The sequence below is a fragment of the Haliotis rubra genome, unplaced genomic scaffold, assembly GCF_003918875.1.
Source record: "Haliotis rubra isolate DU_JTF1 unplaced genomic scaffold, ASM391887v1 Scf322, whole genome shotgun sequence".
Lineage (NCBI taxonomy): Eukaryota > Metazoa > Mollusca > Gastropoda > Lepetellida > Haliotidae > Haliotis > Haliotis rubra.
The window spans coordinates 136009-156375 of record NW_025766994.1 but is presented as its reverse complement, the minus strand read 5'-3'; the positions used below and the strand labels follow the sequence as shown (position 1 = coordinate 156375).

Here is a 20367-nt window from a genome sequence, read left to right as displayed (position 1 = left end):
TTTGTCACTTTGGAAAGCTCAACCCCTGCCCTTGCGATCGTTCAAAAATTTATACGGCTATTGAAACGCATAGCATGCCAAGGCTCTGCACAACGTCATGAGGCCAACGATGTCTCAACGACAAGTGACTGCACATTTCCACTGCCACCGGAACACCATTTCTGCACTGGTGAGACGCTACCAGAACACAAATGACGTCATCGATCGGCCACGTTCTGAACGTCCACGTGTAACAACGCCAAGACAGGACATATGGATAAGGGTGACCCATCTGCGCCACAGGTTTCAGACTGCAGTGATGACTGCCCGAACCATCCAAGGACTTCGCCGTATCCACCCCAACACAGTTCGACAACATTTACGTCATCATGGGATCAGACCACGACGTCCCGCCATACGGCCTATCCTGACACAATGTCACCGACAAGCTCGCCGAATGTGGTGCCGAAATCATGTCCGCAGACCCTTGTTTTGGTGGAGAAATGTTGTTTTTACAGATGAGTCCAGGTTTAACATTTCCCATAGTGATGGACGTCAACGTGCCTATAGACGCGTGGGAGAACGTTATGCACAGGCCTGTGTCTTGAAGAGGAATCGCTGTGGTGGTGGTTCCGTGATGATTTGGGGTGGAATAACAGCACGCCAAAGAACTCCTTTGGTGATTGTTCAGGGCAACTTAACTGGTGTGGGCTACAGGGATCAGATTCTTCGACCTGTGGCAATTCCTTTTCTTCAACGTCATGGCCCTGGGTTAACATTCCAACAGGACAATGCCCGCCCTCATACGGCAAGGGTTGCTATGGATTTCTTGCAACACCACAACGTTGACTTACTGCCTTGGCCTGCAAATTCACCGGATCTCTCCCCGATAGAGCACGTTTGGGACGAGATGGATCGACGTCTACGCCGTCTTCCTCATCCGCCAGATAACGTCCTTGACCTTGCAACAGAACTAGAGAGACTCTGGCGTGACATCCCACAAGCCTTCCTTGCACGTTTGATAGGCTCTATGCGTCGTCGATGCGCTGCTGTTCTCAATGCCGATGGTGGACATACCCGTTATTGAGCTTGTGACATGTCGTTTGACCCTTCCCGCTTGTGGACTCGTGACGTCATTGTGATTGACTTTTCAATTGAAATTCTCCCGACTTGTTATGGTCTCATGATCCCTCCATTCAAGTTTATATGTACCTTTGACATTGTTATCGTACTTATCAACTGGGATAATATTTTGACAATGCACAGTTTCTTTATGTGGCTAGTATATAAATACCTGTTTATGGCATGAAGGTGTAAATGGCATGAAGGTGTAAATGTGTTTGGCACGACTAGCAAGTTTCTGTTCGATTGGTGTCAGCCCACATGGCCTAAAATTATTCAATTAGGTAGGTAAAGTTCATTAGGCTATGTGGGCATTCATGCCTCACTGGTTTTATGGGATTAGTGTGGATAAGTGGGGTTTTTTCAGATGTGAATTTTAGGCCAGGTGGGCTGTAACCGTTCAATTGAAGCACGAGTAACCTCATTCTTTTCCCACAGAGTAACCTATCTGTGAAGTTTAATCAGGAAAGTAGTCCGTCATAATCTGCAAGACCCGAGGTCATCACCACGGAGTAGCCAATCACGGGCTTAGAAATCGATCTCACACACATGTCCGTAGATACCAGGGAAGAGAATTTCTCACCTGGGTTTGTCACCCCGTCATAATCTGACCCGAGTGTGAAACCAAGTAGAAAGCAAAAATCGATGCAACACTCGGGTCACTGGTATTTGACATGTCATTGATAATACAAACAACGAAACGTACCTGGAATCAAGCAAAGATTCATACAAAGCAATGTATTATTGTTTTGCTTCTCTTTATTTCATTTTTGTACTTCATAACATAATTGTAGATAGTTCTTCGTAGAAATAAATATTTAACAAAAACTGTAACCCGTAGATACAGGTAAACAAACGTATAGAACATGCTTATAACTGCAATACAGCATAAATGTGGGTGAATCACATACACATAATTGTAATTAATACAACATAAGAGTACAATTGTAAACGCAAGTCTCCGTATATGTACATGAATTAAATTAGACACGGTGAATTAAAAAATAAATTTACGAGTTTTTGATTGCTAAACCACATAAACATTATCTAGTGTAATCAAGTTCTAAGGTATCCATATATGACTGAAAACATACGTCACGTTTAAAAGACATCTCAGCGCTATGAATGTCTCGACACACTAACTAACATCATTCTCAAGGCCTACCTGTTGCACAAAGCTATCTTAGCGCTAAGACAATCGTGACTCTTTAGCATAAACTTAAGATGGTCTTGTACTTGGATTGATTTGATTCGTGAAGCCAGATCGGGTACACAACGTCAGTTGATAGCTACATGCGTAAAATTTCACGTGACCATCAAATGATGACGTCCGATCAGAAAGCGTTTTTGCGCGATCTCTTGTCTGACCAAAGCTGACCGATATATCTCTTGAAAGCTATAGTGGAAAGGTAGTATCGGAGAAAATAAAACTGGATACAATACCTTCTGTATATTGATGGCAAAGCACTGTAATTCCCAGACACCATATCCAGCCAGCGAACTTTGAATAAATATACATATTTAGATACAATGATTTCTCCCACACAGAGAAAATCCTGTAAGGTCACATCGCCCTGAGGCAAAACTGTCACATATCACGTGGTGGGTCTCAGTCTTTATTCGGCACCGGGGTCCCTGTAGGGTCACGTGTCAGCCTGTATCACCAACCACACATAGCCACTCTCGGGGGTGACGGGGAAAGAGTCCTGTCGGGTCTCATGGAGTTTCCGCCATAGTTGTAGCTCCTCTTCAAGACGCTTGTTCTCAGCAGTTAGTTGGTTCGCTTTCTGCAACGCAAATATTTACTCTTAAAAACCAACGTCTTTGTCCATCATTCTAACCTAGGGTCGATTCCCCACTTGAGTACAATGTTTGAAGCCCATTTCTGGTGTCCCCGCCGTGATATTTCTAAAATATTGCTAAAATCGGCGTAAAACTAAACTGACTCACTCAAGGCTCCTATTGTCACGGATACAAGGAATCGTTTGTAGACTTGACCTTTGTCAAGATGTTCATTACTGGAACCTTTTTTTTATTTGAACAAGTGTGTCACCATAGCGACTGTGATGTTCGTGCTCACCCCATCAGCCACCAGGTGAGTACACACACGTGACTTACTTCCTCCAGCTCTGTTATCTTATCCTTCTTCTTCCTCCGGAACTTGAGAGCGGCGATCCTGTTCACCTCTCGCCTCCTCGCCTGCTTTTGTTTCTCTTCATCCGTCATCTACAACACCAACATCATCATCATCATTACGGCATTCCCACTGCACCACTGCTACATCATCATTCTAGAAGTTTGTGAGTCAATAAAAAAGAAGTTGTTGTCCATCATTATCAACATCTGACTTTATCACTACATTCTCACTACAATATCAGGGGCGGTGGGGTAGCCTAGTGGGTAAAGCGTTGGCTCGTCACGCCGAAGGCCCGGGTTCGATTCCCCACATGGGTAAAATGTGTGAAGCCCATTTCTGGTGTCCCCCGCCATGATATTGCTGGAATATTGCTAAAAGCGGCGTAAAATCAAACTCACTCACTCACTACAATATCAACATAACGGCAACATCAACGACACCGCAACATCTTCAAGGCAACAACATAACAACAGAGGCTACCACCACACACAGACACACACATGCACGCACGCGCGTTATAATGAAGATGATGTACAACATTAATGCTGATATTCTTATGTTTTTCCCAGGTGAATACCCATTTGATCTTTACCCCTACAATGCTGTTAAGGGTATCAAAAGTCATAAAGAGATGACAAATCCCCCCGTCTCCCACAAATTTGAAGTAATCATCAAGTCCAACAAGAGTCTTATGACCAACTTCATGAGAGCGTATGTATCCATGTGTCTGTGTAAAGGTTATTGACTGACTGACTGACTGAGTTTGGTTTTACGCCGCTTTTAGCAATATTCCAGCAACATCACGGCGGGGGACGTCAGAAATGGGCTTCACACATTGTACCCATGTGGGAATTCGAACCCGGGTCTTCGGCGTGACGAGCCAACGCTTTAACCACTAGGCTACCCCACCGCCCCTACAGGTTATTGAGCTATTGAAAACAAGGAGTATGGATAAGGAACTGTGTATGTCAGGTTTTATAGTGTTTGGATGATCAAGTGGATGTCAGATATGGTAGATGGCTTATGATATAGACGGACGGAGGGACGGACAGGCAAGCTGATTACTGTTATTATACGGGGGGATACAAACTCAAAACCTGTTCAAACCTTAAATGAACCTTTAATAAACGGTACATTTGACACGAAACACCTTACCTTCACAAACTCGCTGATATATAAACTAAACATATTTATTTCACGTACCTCGTATTTGGGTTTCGGCTCAAAGGTGACCTTGAGTTCGCCTTGACCTTGCTGAAGACGTTTGATCTGGATCTTGGACTTGAGTTCCTGTTTCAGAAGGGGGATACAGGTGTTTGATGTGAGGGAGTCCTCAAACGCCGTCTCCAGGCCCGACAAAAGTGGCATGCTGGTGGTGATGTCGAAGTCCTCCATTGTACTGTCATACAATACAAGTCAGTCACAGTGAAAGTGAGTTTGGTTTTACGCCGATGTAAACATTACAATGCAGCTCAGTTACATCACAGCTCAACTGATGCAAATCTTTCGTTTATTTCTTTGGGGAATTTCTAGAGCATAGGCAGGTGCTTACTAACCGGAAACATAATCAGGAAAAATATGATATTCTAACACACCATTTTTGACCTAAGGGAAGCAACTCTGCAAAGCGATTCGGACAACAGTTCCAACCGCGTCATCGGTCTCTTCTGGTGAGTGAGTGAGTTTAGTTTTACGATTCTTTTAGCACCATTCCCGCAATAGCACGACGGGGGGAGACCAGAAACGGGCTTCAGACATTATACCAATGTGGGGAATCGAACCCGGATCTTCGGCGAGACGAGCGAACACTTTCACCGCTGGGCTATACAAACCCCGTCTTATTTGGAAAGACAGTACTATGTAGAAGTAACAAGGCGGGCCATTAATTGTTTTATACTTTTTTATGTAACATTAACATGAACAGAATACTTGTCATAAAAATAAATATAAAATATATTATAGTTAAATGCCTTTGGTATTAAGGATTACCATTTTCTTACCAAAAATGTTTTAATCACTTTCTTTGTCAGTCATGTGACTAGGGTATTCCGATAATTCTTTTTTCTGGTTTCAATAGGACAGCCTTTTATTTTTGGAGCAAAGTAGGAGAAAATATTTACTGGAAGGAAGTTTCACGGTGGAGTTCTAAATCTGCGTCTGTAAGTGTTGCATATTAATAAGGAAGATTCTATCTAATTATAAAGGTTACGGAAGGAAATTCACATGAGAAATGCTGGTAGTTTTCAAGTACTTTATTTATTGTTGCCCGTGGCATGTACACTATATACGCTTTATTTATTTCCCTTCAATCTACAGTAGTCATGCATTGGCCACAGTCGGTTTACTCATGACTAACTACTCAAAAAGGATGGAGATGGACCTCCCATGTGTGTCTCTTGCAATGAGGTGTTCACCATCAAGCACATACTGCTTGACTGTGTGGGCTTTTCAAATGCAAGGAATTCACATTATGAAGCGATAAATCTGAAATATCTGTTTCCCGCGTCAGTGGGAATAGAATGGAGTGGGATGGAAAGTGGTTACGTTCTACGAAGACTTTCTTGAGGTGTTCGATTTCATCTTGTAGTTTAGTTGAACAGATGTTCTTGACCCTTCTGGTTAATGTGGAGAAGTTGTTATCCATAAAGTTTGTTCTATATTGTACTTCCCAACTTCTAAAATGCCACTCAAAGAAGTCAACTTGTACATAAAACAAAATGTATATTTCCGAATCTTTAGGACTTTACTCCAACGCGCCAGACGCTGTGTCAATATCAGTTAGGACCAGACACGCCGGTGATTTAGAACATCAGCAAATGTCTGACTTGGCTGACATATGCCATTGAAGATCAATGTTCATGATGTCAGTCACCCGATTGGCTGGTCCAGACTCGATTATTTACAGGCAGCTGCGTCATATTGCTGGAATATCGCAGTGTTAAACATCAAACCAGCAAACTTTTAAAACTACATGTGTATATACAAATATTCAACTAGCAAAGCGTTAAATATTGGACCGAAAAGGCGTGGTGACAATGACACATCATCATTATCATCGTCATCATCATCGCAACTGTTATGCATCGCTGCCTTGTGTTGCAGTATCCACAGACACAGAAACCGTTATGTGTATATTAGACTTGCACAAGTCTCTAAGGCAATTTCTACTACCTTCCGTGTCTGGCGATCTATAGCCCATTTTTATACTGTATTATCCTAATTTGAATTCCAATATTAGAGAGAGATGCTAGTTTTATTCCTTGATACTGTGCTATTCTAGTTGGTTTTACTGTCCTTCGATGACAGGTTTTTATAATTTACATGTATTTATGGTGAATTCTTTTTGGGCACGATGTGGCTGAAATATTGCCGATGTGACTATAAATCTTAACTCACTCACTCATAATTTCGAAAAAATATAAATATCCCTCTAACAGACTAGCGTCCTATCCGCTTATCTAGACTTGCCTCTTTAAAGGATAGAATTGCTATACATCCATGGCCTTAGCCTTCAGTACAGCCTTGGAGCAAGGCTATGTGTATGTGTCTCCCCAGTTTTTCATTCGATACAAATTTCAGCTTATTTAGTCGTACCAAACACTAAAGAGTCATGTGAATATATATGTCGCCAGTTAGTGTCCTTTGTTTAAATGGATACAATAAACGAAATGCCTCGAGCCTTGATCAATTTTGATGAAAAATCCTATAATTAATTTATTTTTCTAGTTAATATTTTAATAAATATCTGGATATGGTAATAGTGGTTATTAAGTTATGTCTGAGCATAATCAAATACATTTTGAAGGAAGGAAGATCATTATTGAATAACACTGATTCACAATGCAAATGCAAGTTCTGTGGCAACTTCTATATTTCAAAACTGTTTGCACAATGATATTCTATTTCAATAATATCTGGAAACGATTTTAGTGGTAACGCTTAAGTCTAAGCATAATCAATAAAAATGTACATTTTGAAGGGACGAAGATCATTATTAAATAACAGTGATACACAATACAAATATACAAGTTCTGTAGAAACTTCGCGATTTAGAAACTATGTGCACAATAATATTCTATATTCGTAGTTTTATAATTATACATGTAGAATCACTTCTCGGGCCCAGTTTCGTAATATTGTTGCTGAATGTGGGGACCCTAAATAACAAACACAGAAAATACAGTTGATGACGTGATTGAACGGAAACTTATGAAATCGACAATATGAAACGTATCAAGGAGACGGAGTTATGTCCCTTTATAAAAATAAATACACCATTTACACAGTAAAGTCAAATGTTTAAAACCTGATTCACTAATCTGTCTACAGCAAAATAAAAAAAAATTTAAAAATTTAATCGCTGACAATGAATAAGTAAAATGTGAAAAAGAATATCGTTATATATGTTCATGTGTATATATGATAGAGAATATTTCAATTAAAACCTGTTGAAACTTAATCTTAAAACTTGTTATGTTACATTGACGATTTATGACACATGACACACCTTTTTATAATTTCTCCCTTTTCCCACTATTTACTTAACATTCATGTTAAACATTTATGTTTTTTCGACCTCCGACCTGATCAAAAATTTCCTAAACAAAAAAGAAAGAGGCTGGTCTAATCGTCCTGTATCAAGAGTTTCCGGATAATCGGGTTTGTATTAACGATGTTTCACGGTGTAGATACGTTGAACATCGTCAGAACAGTAAGTATGGTTTTTCGCCGCTTTCACCAACATCCAAGCAATATTACAGCGGGGACACCAAAAATGGGTTTAGCACATATACTCGTGAGGGGAATCGAACCCGAGCTTGCGGCGTGACGAGGGAACACATGCAAGTACTAGACTAATCCATGACCTCTAAGAGGGGGAAGGGAAACAGCAAAAGGTGAATACTAAGAGTTTTTCGGCATTATGAAAACATATTATCATCAGTGAAACTGCGTAATTAAATATATCATACACCACCACCACCCACCCACCCCCACACCCCACATCCCCAAGAAAGCAAAAAAATGACAAAATGGACACATATAAACTGAAAAAGATGGTACCATCGGGAACACTGGTGACACAGACAAACTGAAAAATGCATTTTGCTTTAGTGAGTTAACATTTAAAGTCCTGCCTGCAAAATAACAATCATATTTTTATTTTTTTTGTAGCCTTCAGTACTGGCACACACGACCATGTAATTAATATTATATACTAATAAGGGTTTCTTTCGCAAAGAATATTATTAACATCTAAATCAACCTATATTTAGGGTTTTGTCATAGCTCCACGCCACTCCTAATTTACTGTAGAAGTTATTACAACAAGTATTAATATCTGCGTAACATATGCCCCAATACAAAACCTGAGACAATATTCCGAGAAATATATAAACATAAAGAATAGAAATAATATATGGAGTATTATAAAATAAACTACCTGTTTGAAATAAGAATTGCAAACCAAACCTTTATGAAATGCAAACCCTAATCAAGAACACTACAACGCGGTGCAACCTGCTTTGAGAGGACTACTCTCTGGACTGACCTGGTCGGCTGACTGCGGAGAATTGCGTGAGTTCTAAATGGGGAATACCCTTCAGCGTGTTTTATTGGTCACGTGACCTTAACAGTGCACAAACCTGTAATGTATGTTATGTAAATGTACCAGTTACTACAGATTTATCTTGAATGTGTGACTGGGATTGGCACTTTGACGTGTTGTTTGACAGTCTTCTCGTACTTTTATTGATAACCATATATGGTATTTGCTCTCTTTAACTACGCACTTTTCATTTCATTCTCTTCCTGTCGTGGGCTAACTATTTTTCATTAATAACTACATATCATGAAAATAATCCTGACTATACCAATAGTAGAAATGATAATGTAATAATAAGGACATTATTATTTCCGCATTCTTCGGCTGAAATGTGGGAAAACCCCATCTAAAAATAGATTAGGTTCTGGAAAACCCCTGTTATTTATAGACAGATGACAATTCATAATACAAAATTCGGATTCATTCTACTTAACAATTATGAAACCGGTTAATGTTACACATGCTACTTGTAACACAGACATAAATTATATGGAATATTTAATACCAATGTTATTGAAGCAAACGTACTGGCTGGGAACCAAAAAGTCTCTGATACAAGGAAGTGTCAGCTAACCCATTACATATCTTATCTCACAATTTTTTATTCCATGTCATTTACAGCAACGTGTCTTGTGAGTGAGATTAATGTGTCATTCCTACCTGCCTACCCTCTCACCATGAGGTTTATAAAATCTGTTATCTATTACTTTAACACAATCTGCTAATCAAGGCAGACATTTTATTTGACATTGAAAGGCCACAGACAAGTCATACAGTTCAAATGCTCTTAATTTAACAAGGACCTACTTAATTAAGGAAATACATTTTGTATACCATTTGATACTGATTATCTGATTTAACATATCACATTTAGATATATTAAATATACACTCAGCATTTCATAATAATCCTTTTTGTGTATCATATAAAGATAAAAAATCATCCCTAATGCAAGTAGAGTGGTATATGATCATTGTACCTACCTGCTGGGTATCTGTGTCAGTCTCACTCACCAATCCTCAGTGACCTATGTCCACCAATTCAACAATATGTGTGCCTGTGATTCATTATCACATCTAGAGCAGTGTGACTACTTACGAGTCATACACAAAACACAACTCATTGTGAGTCTGGAAATATTTAATCAAGATGAAAAACAAGAAAATGCATAGATTGTTATTACACAATGTAATATGAAACAAATGTAAATATCACTGAAGTATTCAACAATAAGAGAAAATACAAGTGTATCTCTCACAGACGAGGCCAAGTCGTCTCAGATGACAAATAGGTACATATACTCGAAAATTACCAAGTAAAAAAATCTTCATAGGATAGATCATTTTTTTACTGGTTTCATAGGTTTTCCACTTGAAACGTAAAGGAAGGAATGAGGGAGGGTAGAAGAGAAGGCTGAACAGAGGGATGGAAAGAGTGAATCAGTATCATTTTATTAAATAGGTAAATAATCAGTGACTCATGACATACTACTGCATTGTGCCAATAAAAACATTCTTTTATTATCTAAAACAGGCTTGCACAGAAGATATTGTTTTGGTAGGAGCTACTGATCTCTCCTTGAGGAGACAGCTGCATGTAAATCTGCAGACCTAGAGTTCGTTATCATGGGGTCACAGTGACAATATCTCCAGTCTAACACTAAAGCTGGTTATGAATACACAATGCCATTTTAGAAAGTGGTCAAATGTAGCATGTTATATTTGTGATTACATTTCTCAGAAATACCTATTGGGACTCCACCACTAAAAGTACTACAGTCCGCTTGAGTCAGAAACGGACCGATGAATTGAAAATTTTATCATTGTACAAAATTGCCACATAAATATAAATAGTACACGTTTATCATTTACTAATACCCAACAGCTTTCTTATATTTGAACATTTTCCGGACTCCACCAAAAAAGTTCTTTAAGAAACTATCATTAAAATTTTGACACAGTTCACTATTTGTTACGAGGGAGGAGTGCAGAGAAAGGGACAGCCAGGTGTGCGAGAAAGGATGGAGACGGCACAGCACAGGCTAATGAATCAATAACTTGGTGGGCACATGTGCACGTGCTTCTCTAACACCTGGCTGTCCCTTTCTCTGCACTCCTCCCTCGTAACAAATAGTGAACTGTGTCAAAATTTTAATGATAGTTTCTTAAAGAACTTTTTTGGTGGAGTCCAGAAAATGTTCAAATATAAGAAAGCTGTTGGGTATTAGTAAATGATAAACATGTGTACTATTTATATTTATGTGGCAATTTTCTACAATGATAAAATTTGCAATTCATCGGTCCGTTTCTGACTCAAACGGACTGTAGTAATGTGTACTGTTATTGAGAATGTGTAACCCCAAATACAACAAGTTACTAAAGCTTGTTAACTGTAAGCTGTGCACCCTAAGTATCATTATGATCCAAACTGTTCCCAAATGGATGAATTATTTTGGATGATACAAAGAATCTCATCCACATGTCTTTTGATATCAAATATATCAACAGGTTGATAAAATCATATATCGCTCCTGGGAAACTTGCAAGTTTTTATGACAGATAGTTAGCAAACATAAGCGTTTTAGATATATAGAGACGAGTGTTGGCACATTTCATATGAAAAGACACAAGGGTGAGATTCTCTATTTGTTTTCATGTTATGTTATCCTTTGCTGACAGATGAAGTCTAAGCTGAATCAAGTGAGAGAGAGTACAAGCTGCGTCAAAATGTATCTGTAAATTGTCAGATAAATATATTGGACGTTACAGAATTTATATCCTTCGTAATTGATAAAATATGACAGGTGGTTTAAAAACAAGTACTCAGTCTGGTCTGGGCATGAGATAATACTAAACACCCAGTATATAAGCTTACTCTGACAGCAAGGGCAGGTCAGTGATACCTCAACAGAACATTACACTAAAGATCATTACACTTATGAGTGAGTGAGTGGGTGACCTTACTCTGCTTTTAGCAATATTCTAGCAATATTCCAGCAATATCACGGCAGGGGACACCACAAATGGTCTTCACATGTTGTACCCATGTGGGAATTCAACCCGTGTCTTTGGCATAACAACCAAACACCTTAACCACTAGGCTACCCCACCGCCCCTATACTTAGAGGGTGTGGCAGCTGAAAGTGGGAGAAGGGATGAAGTACCTTGGGTGCCATTTTACAAAGCAATCTTAGCGATAAGGTGATCGTAACTCCCATACCTAAACATAAACTTACGACAGTCTCAGCCATATTTGTACAACAGAACCCTGGGAAAATCTGTGACTCAAACCCATAATCATTGGATTATGTCAAAGGGACATAACTCTGTCAATGAATTGAGACGCCACCCATTCTACTCTAACGTTATTGTATATTGGCTTGGATGAGTTTGCTTCTCAGAAAACATAAGCTGTGTAACACACTAAACGTGTTCATTCAAGCAGTAAGATGCACAGATGGATACAATGACTGACTGACTGAGTTTGGTTTTACGCCTCTTTTAGCAATATTCCAGCAACATCACGGCGGGGGACACCAGAAATGGGCTTCACACATTGTGCCCATGTGGGGATTCGAACCCGGGTCTTCGTCGTGACGAGCAAACGCTTTAACCATTAGGCTACCCCACCGGCCCAGGATACAATGACAACTTATTAATCTGAAAACTGCCAGACAATTAACCAGCTGTTGATCACATGCTTGTGAAAGGTACCACCATCTGTATAAAAACTTCACATGGAAATAATACAGAAAGTGGAAATGCATCAGTCAAGTCTCAGACAATTATAGAAAGGAAGGTCTTTACAAGTTAAAGGTGCATTACTAGATACATGAATGGAAACACATAGACAATATTGTGGCAGCTGCGTATACTGGATAATTGGGGATAACATTTTAATTTAAAATAATAATAAAAATATCGTAATAATTATCAGCATCACTGACAGCATGGTTTTGATGATAATCATTGTCATTTGCATTGAATCCCTCAGCCTCAAGTATCAACTGTCCCTTCTTATGCTTCGTTTCCTTTCACTATACCAAGGCATTACCGACAATGGTTGTATATGTGATAATGCCTGTAGTTTGGTCAATATCTAATCCAAACACTCATGAAGCGAGTGAGTGAGTATGGTTTTACACAGGTTTTAGCAATATTCCAACAATATCACGGGGGTACACCAGAAATGGGCTTCACACATTGTACCCATGTGGGGAATCGAACCCGGGTCTTCGGCGTGATGACCAGACACTTTAACCACTAGGCTACCCCATCATACAGACTCATGAAGTGACCACATTCTCTATACTTCACTTTATCATTCAGGCACAGTTTGGTTCAAAATACTTCACTGATTCTGAAAAAGTCAAAATGGTTGGTATATCTCCAGGTGTCTTTTAATCAGCGGAATTTAACTTCGAATTTGTAACAGGATACCCTGGGTGTTTTTTTAAAATTTAAAACATACCCTGAAGCCCTTAAATACAAGCCCTGATACAGGACTGCTTTTTGCTGTTTGATGCCACACTATAAGTTATCACATCGTGTCTCGGGAAATACAGGGTTTTATCAGTCCCGAGTAAGGTTGTATTCCCCTAGCCGGAGGCGAAGGGAATACAACCTTACGAGGGACCGATAAAACCCTGTATTTCCCGAGACACGATGCGATAACGCATTTATCTAGCTGAATGTTTTTACTAAATCAAAAGAAAACAATACGCATCAATTTCATTCTCAGTTGTTGTGGCAAAACGTTTCCTTGCTGCCATGTTGACACCAGCTGATCGATTGACCTCAATGCAGCGCACGTTACTAAAGGCTTGACGATGCAGGCTTTTCTCACTTTGCGTCGCGGGATGATATGACCTTTGTACTCCCTGCTCGCGGATCGTGATGGGTGTACATGGTATTTTATCAGAGTCACGTGAACCAATCAAAACTCGACATTCTTACATGAGGCTGGATAATAAGCATTATTCCAGCTCTATGATGGTGGCCATACAAAGGGATTCTGTTTTCAGCTCTCTCCCTACACATTTCATCTACATTTATTTACAATATGAATTGGATATAAACTTGAACTAATTTCAAGAAGAATATGTAATTTAAGTATTCAAACTATACTGGACAAAATATGTTAGGGATATTGGTACGTTTATGATTGATATTTTATCAGTGTGTCAATGAATAAATAGATCAGTATTCACAATTTGAAAATTTACATATATCCTTCACTATTTTTGTCCAGTATACATCCATCACTGAAAACAAAATAATCTTCATAACGATGAAAATATGGACATAGCACGTTGTGACAGTCTTGAGGTTTAAAGTCTATGCTGAAAATTTTGAAGGCTAGTCAATGATTAATATATATCGCAAGAAAATCAGTAAATACCATCAATGTAATATCATACATCAATACTTATCAACCACCATGACAGAGACCTACAATCAACCAATTTGTTTACATTTGTTTTCTCATAGCCTCGTTTATTTAGAACTGTCTCATGACAAAGCATCACTACAACAAATTGTATATTATCAGCAATACATTATATAGTTCCACATGTCAAGACCCCTTGAAGAAATGGCCACCCCAAACATTGAGTGATGGAATTGGATAGCTACCATACCTTCACACATGATACGACAAACAGTTCTGAATGATGAATGTGTACTTAAAAGTAACTGTTAAAGGAAAATGTACCCAGGAAATGTGTGATGATCCTGTGTGTGCTTGCTTACAGCCCTTTATTGATGGAGACTGATATTTCTTTAGTGTCAGCAGGCTTGGTACTCATGATTAAGTCAAGGTTCATTTAAACTTTCTTTCACAATCACATAGTACAAACAAGGAATTTGAATACGACTGAAGTAAATATTCCAAAATAGTTCTTCCAACAGTTATTTGGGACAAAATGCAAAGAATTATTGTCATGTGACTAATGACATGTGACTAGATCCAGTCATGACATGTGACTAATGACATGTGACTAGATCCAGTCATGACATGTGAATAGATCCAGTCATGACACATGACTAATGACATGTGACTCCAGTCATGACACATGACTAATGACATGTGACTAGATCCAGTCATGACATGTGACTAATGACATGTGACTAGATCCAGTCATGACATGTGAATAGATCCAGTCATGACACATGACTAATGACATGTGACTAGATCCAGTCATGACATGTGACTAATGACATGTGACTAGATCCAGTCATGACATGTGAATAGATCCAGTCATGACACATGACTAATGACATGTGACTAGATCCAGTCATGACATGTGAATAGATCCAGTCATGACACATGACTAATGACATGTGACTAGATCCAGTCATGACATGTGACTAATGACATGTGACTAGATCCAGTCATGACATGTGAATAGATCCAGTCATGACACATGACTAATGACATGTGACTAGATCCAGTCATGACATGTGACTAATGACATGTGACTAGATCCAGTCATGACATGTGAATAGATCCAGTCATGACACATGACTAATGACATGTGACTAGATCCAGTCATGACATGTGAATAGATCCAGTCATGACACATGACTAATGACATGTGAATAGATCCAGTCATGACATGTGACTAATGACATGTGACTAGATCCAGTCATGACATGTGACTAGATCCAGTCATGACACATGACTAATGACATGTGACTAGATCCAGTCATGACATGTCACTAGATCCAGTCATGACATGTGACTAGATCCAGTCATGACATGTGACTAGATCCAGTCATGACACGTGACTAATGACATGTGACTAGATCCAGTCATGACATGTGACTAGATCCAGTCATGACATGTGACTAGATCCAGCCATGACATGTGACTAGATCCAGTCATGACATGTGACTAATGACATGTGACAAGATCTGCTCATGACATGTGACAAGATCCAGTCTTGACATGTGATGTGACAAGAATCAGTCATGACAGGTGAATAGATCCAGTTATGACATGTGACTAAATCCAAATGTACAAACAGCACTGACTCACATGGTGCAAAGCTAGGAATTGCCACTTACAATGATTGCGTTGAGACAAAGGAATTCTGAAGCATGATACATGCTGATCAAACATGACAACAGTCATTAAAACATCTGTGAAATAACAGCTCTTTCCTCCTTAATATCATGAACATGAAGTCAAGAAATTTGCATAGAAATAAACAAACACATGACAACATACACATGCCAGGGCAAGAATGTATTTTACTGAACACTTTCTACCATTCTGCAAAGGCTTCTTACTTAACAGTTTATATATTTTTAGATGCCATTTTTTTCCTACTAACAAAAATAACAGGATGTGGGGCACATGACACTCACACAACATCCTGAATTAAAAGATTTCATAAGTAAATTTTTAGTTACCAGAATTAATGAAAACTATGTGTTTGTTGAAATATGGTGCCAGTGTGTTGTGGGTGGGTGGAAGAGTTAGGGCAAGTGCTATCTGGACTGACTGACTGACTGAGTATGGTTTTACGCCAATTTTAGCAATATTCCAGCAATATCACGGCGGGGGACACCAGAAATGGGCTTCACAAATTGTACCCATGTGAGGAATCGAACCCGGGACTTGATGAGCGAACGCTGTAACCACTAGGCTACCCCACCGCCCCTATCTGGACTGAAAGATACTGACTGAGTGATAGAGCTGGGTCTAATCCACAGCCCTGAACAGTATTCCAGCTACTACATACATGTCAGCTTTATGTATGGAAGGATGTGATGTAGGTCTTGAACCTTTACCACTTTGGTGAATCCGATAGGTCTGGTGCTGAATAACCCAAACATAATCACAGTGAACTGGGATTCAAACTACAAGTTTCCCAGAGGCTAAAGGGATGCAAGTCTGCATGGTGAATAGCATCGCCTAGGCCAAGCCCCCATAGGCAGGTAGGTGTTGTGCCATCGATATACCTTAATGGCAGGGCTAGATTTATAATTTCGAGGGATACTAAATGACAAATCACAATCTCCTTGCATACATCACAATTACTTCACAACCACATACTTGAAAGACAACAACCTGTACTGTGCCATAACAAATATTAATAACATTTTAACATAATCACAGTGTCTTCTGAGTGAATGAGTGAGTGAGTTTAGTTTTACGCCACACTCAGCAATATTCCAGCTATATGGAGGCGGTTCGTAAATAATCGAGTCTGGACCAGACAATCCAGTGATCAACAGCATGAGCATTGATCTGCACAATCGGGAACCGATGACATGCGTCAACCAGGCCAGCGAGCCTGACCACCCGATCCCGTTTGTCACCTCTTAGGACAAGCATGGGTTACTGAAGATCAATATTCTAACCCAGACCTTCACGGGTCAGTGTCTTCTGAAGAAATAGCACTGACTTAAAGTTACAGAATATATTTGTAAAAGTTTCTGTGGCTTTTATGTTTTTACACATTTAGTTACAAAACCAAATTCATATTTTATGTGAAATACACCTTCCTGTATCCGTCTACACTGATAATCTCACACTACCGACAAGCCCTTCTGAGACTGGTTTATTGACTACTTTGCACTGCATCATGTTTATGATGTATAAATACATGTGAGAAATGGTTGATTCATCATGATCTATTCAGTTAAATCAGCCATAATGGCACTTTCCTATCTCTATTGCTGATATCACTGTACAAGTCAGGGATATCAAGACCATGCCTTATAATTGCTTGTTCTCTTTACATGAATAAAACCCCAGTTTATCATGTACATATACAACATTGGTCCAAGGTTTCAGATTCAATCCCAAGTTTTCTTAAATATGATAGGTAATGAGCCAGTGCTTCCCGTTTCCAAGAATTATTTCTTTACAAAAACGTTTTCACTACAAAAAGTTCCTACATTGCATCAAGCATCTTAAACCATGCATTATTTGTCCCCTTTAAAGAATAGAAAATGATGAGATTTATCAACTGAAACACGCCATGGGTCACATCGGGATGTGAACATGCTATTAGAGTTATCTGCCTTTGCTTCATAAAGTAGGCTCAAACTGAAGCTCCAAGGCGTCGACTTTTCGTATGAGGCAGTACATGAGACTTTGGATGACCAGTGATAACATGAAGATCACTGATATCTGTCTCCTGATGCAACATACACCACTATTATAAACAAAGACAAAGAGATGGAGTGTTTCATCAATTCAAATCTACTACAGGTGTAATCACATCTTCCTCACATGCCAGGCTATATCAATAGGGAAACATACAATACTTAATAGATGAAAAACCTAGGAGCCTGACACTTGTGTAGATAAGTGGCTCCATGAAGAGTGTGACAGTTGTGTAGAGAACTGGCCCCAAAAGAGCCCAACAATGGTGTAAAAAACAGCTCCATGAAGATCCCAACAATGGTGTAAAGAACTGGTTCCATGAAGAGCCTAACTGTTGTGCAGAGAACTGGCTTCATGAGGAGCCTAACATTGGTATAGAGAACTGGCTCCATGAGCCTAACAGTTGTGTAGAGAACTGCCTCCATGAGGAGCCTAACTGTTGTGTAGAGAACTGGCTACATGAGGAGCCTAACAGTTGTGTAGAGAACTGGCTCCATGAGGAGCCTAACAGTTGTGTAGAGAACTGCCTCCATGAGGAGCCTAACAGTTGTGTAGAGAACTGCCTCCATGAGGAGCCTAACAGTTGTGTAGAGAAATGGCTCCATGAGGAGCCTTACAGTTGTGTAGAGAACTGCCTCCATGAGGAGCCTAACTGTTGTGTAGAGAACCGCCTCCATGAGGAGCCTAACTGTTGTGTAGAGAACTGGCTCCATGAGGAACCTAACAGTTGTATAGAGAACTGGCTCCATGAGGAGCCTAACTGTTGTGTAGAGAACTGGCTACATGAGGAACCTAACTGTTGTGTAGAGAACTGGCTCCATGAGGAGCCTAACTGTTGTGTAGAGAACTGGCTACATGAGGAGCCTAACTGTTGTGTAGAGAACTGGCTACATGAAGAGCCTAACTGTTGTGTAGAGAACTGGCTACATGAGGAGTGTGACAATCAGTTGGAAAACTGGCTCCATGAGGAGCCTAACTGTTGTGTAGAGAACTGGCTACATGAGGAACCTAACTGTTGTGTAGAGAACTGGCTCCATGAAGAGCCCAACAGTTGTGTAGAGAACTGGCTCCATGAAGAGCCTAACTGTTGTGTAGAGAACTGGCTACATGAGGAGCCTAACAGTTGTGTAGAGAACTGGCTCCATGAGGAGCCTAACAGTTGTGTAGAGAACTGCCTCCATGAGGAGCCTAACTGTTGTGTAGAGAAATGGCTCCATGAGGAGCCTTACAGTTGTGTAGAGAACTGCCTCCATGAGGAGCCTAACTGTTGTGTAGAGAACCGCCTCCATGAGGAGCCTAACTGTTGTGTAGAGAACTGGCTCCATGAGGAACCTAACAGTTGTATAGAGAACTGGCTCCATGAGGAGCCTAACTGTTGTGTAGAGAACTGGCTACATGAGGAACCTAACTGTTGTGTAGAGAACTGGCTCCATGAGGAGCCTAACTGTTGTGTAGAGAACTGGCTACATGAGGAGCCTAACTGTTGTGTAGAGAACTGGCTACATGAAGAGCCTAACTGTTGTGTAGAGAACTGGCTACATGAGGAGTGTGACAATCAGTTGGAAAACTGGCTCCATGAGGAGCCTAACTGTTGTGTAGAGAACTGGCTACATGAGGAGCCTAACTGTTGTGTAGAGAACTGGCTACATGAGGAGCCTAACTGTTGTGCAGAGAACTGGCTCCATGAAGAGCCCGACAGCTGTGTACAAAATTAGCTCACTGTGGAGTATGACAGTTGTGTACCAAGCAAGTCTCATGACCTGAGCCTGTAACACTGGCACTTGAGAAGACAGCAGCACATAAACACTGTTTAAGGAATTAGCCACTAATTTGAGCAACTGTTTCACAACACACAGCAGGAATTGCCACCACTATGAAGTATATGTACCTCCATACTGACTTACTGGACAACAAACTTCCCCGTAATTATTGTATGACACGGGGAAGGAAGGGTTGAGTTGCCAGTCATACCTCCTTTGAGTCACAGTTATCGCTGCATGGCAGGACATGCAAGATGGAAGGGACTGGTCATTTTTCATTAGGAGAGGGGGTTTGGGGGGGGACCATTTTTCTCAGGACTATCATATGTTGCTGATGTAATATTACTTTGTGCACCCCTTCCCACTTAATAAATTACAAGTCCCTAAATCATGCTCATATCAATTAAAAAACATTATTTCCTGCCCCCTCCTTCATCCATACACAAATAATTAATCACCAGTCTTACAGTACCTATTGCTTTATGGCGTACCATCCACTGACACAATGTTGCTGGTGTCACCTTACAATAAAACCGTGGCAACACCTAGAGACTTCATCAGCAGTGTTTGCCAACAAATACAAATTCTACAGGCAATCCTGGGCAAGAAAGTGGCATTGCTGAGACAGAAACATCTTGACAATCATA

The 20367-nt window shown here is 39.9% G+C and overlaps 1 protein-coding gene across 1 annotated transcript; it reads right to left on the bottom strand.

Moving 5' to 3' along the window:
- Positions 1-1804: 1804 nt before the first annotated feature.
- Positions 1805-8808, bottom strand: LOC124283811. The gene is made up of 4 exons (XM_046719836.1): positions 8787-8808; positions 4442-4637; positions 3220-3327; positions 1805-2888 (listed from the first exon to the last, which is right to left on the bottom strand). The coding sequence occupies exons 2-4, from the start codon at positions 4631-4633 to the stop codon at positions 2745-2747; spliced, it is 444 nt and encodes a 147-aa protein (XP_046575792.1). The 5' UTR covers positions 4634-4637; positions 8787-8808; the 3' UTR covers positions 1805-2744.
- Between the last annotated feature and the right edge of the window lie 11559 nt (positions 8809-20367).

What these genes read in the sequence shown, in the direction of transcription:
- LOC124283811 (XM_046719836.1), bottom strand. Translation starts at nt 4,633, where the DNA reads ATGGAGGACTTCGACATCACCACCAGCATGCCACTTTTGTCGGGCCTG. An exon ending in AGCCGAAACCCAAATACGAG is followed by an intron (nt 3,328 to 4,441) that starts GTACGTGAAATA and finishes TTGGTGTTGTAG; the next exon opens with ATGACGGATGAAGAGAAACA. An exon ending in AGATAACAGAGCTGGAGGAA is followed by an intron (nt 2,889 to 3,219) that starts GTAAGTCACGTG and finishes TTTGCGTTGCAG; the next exon opens with AAAGCGAACCAACTAACTGC.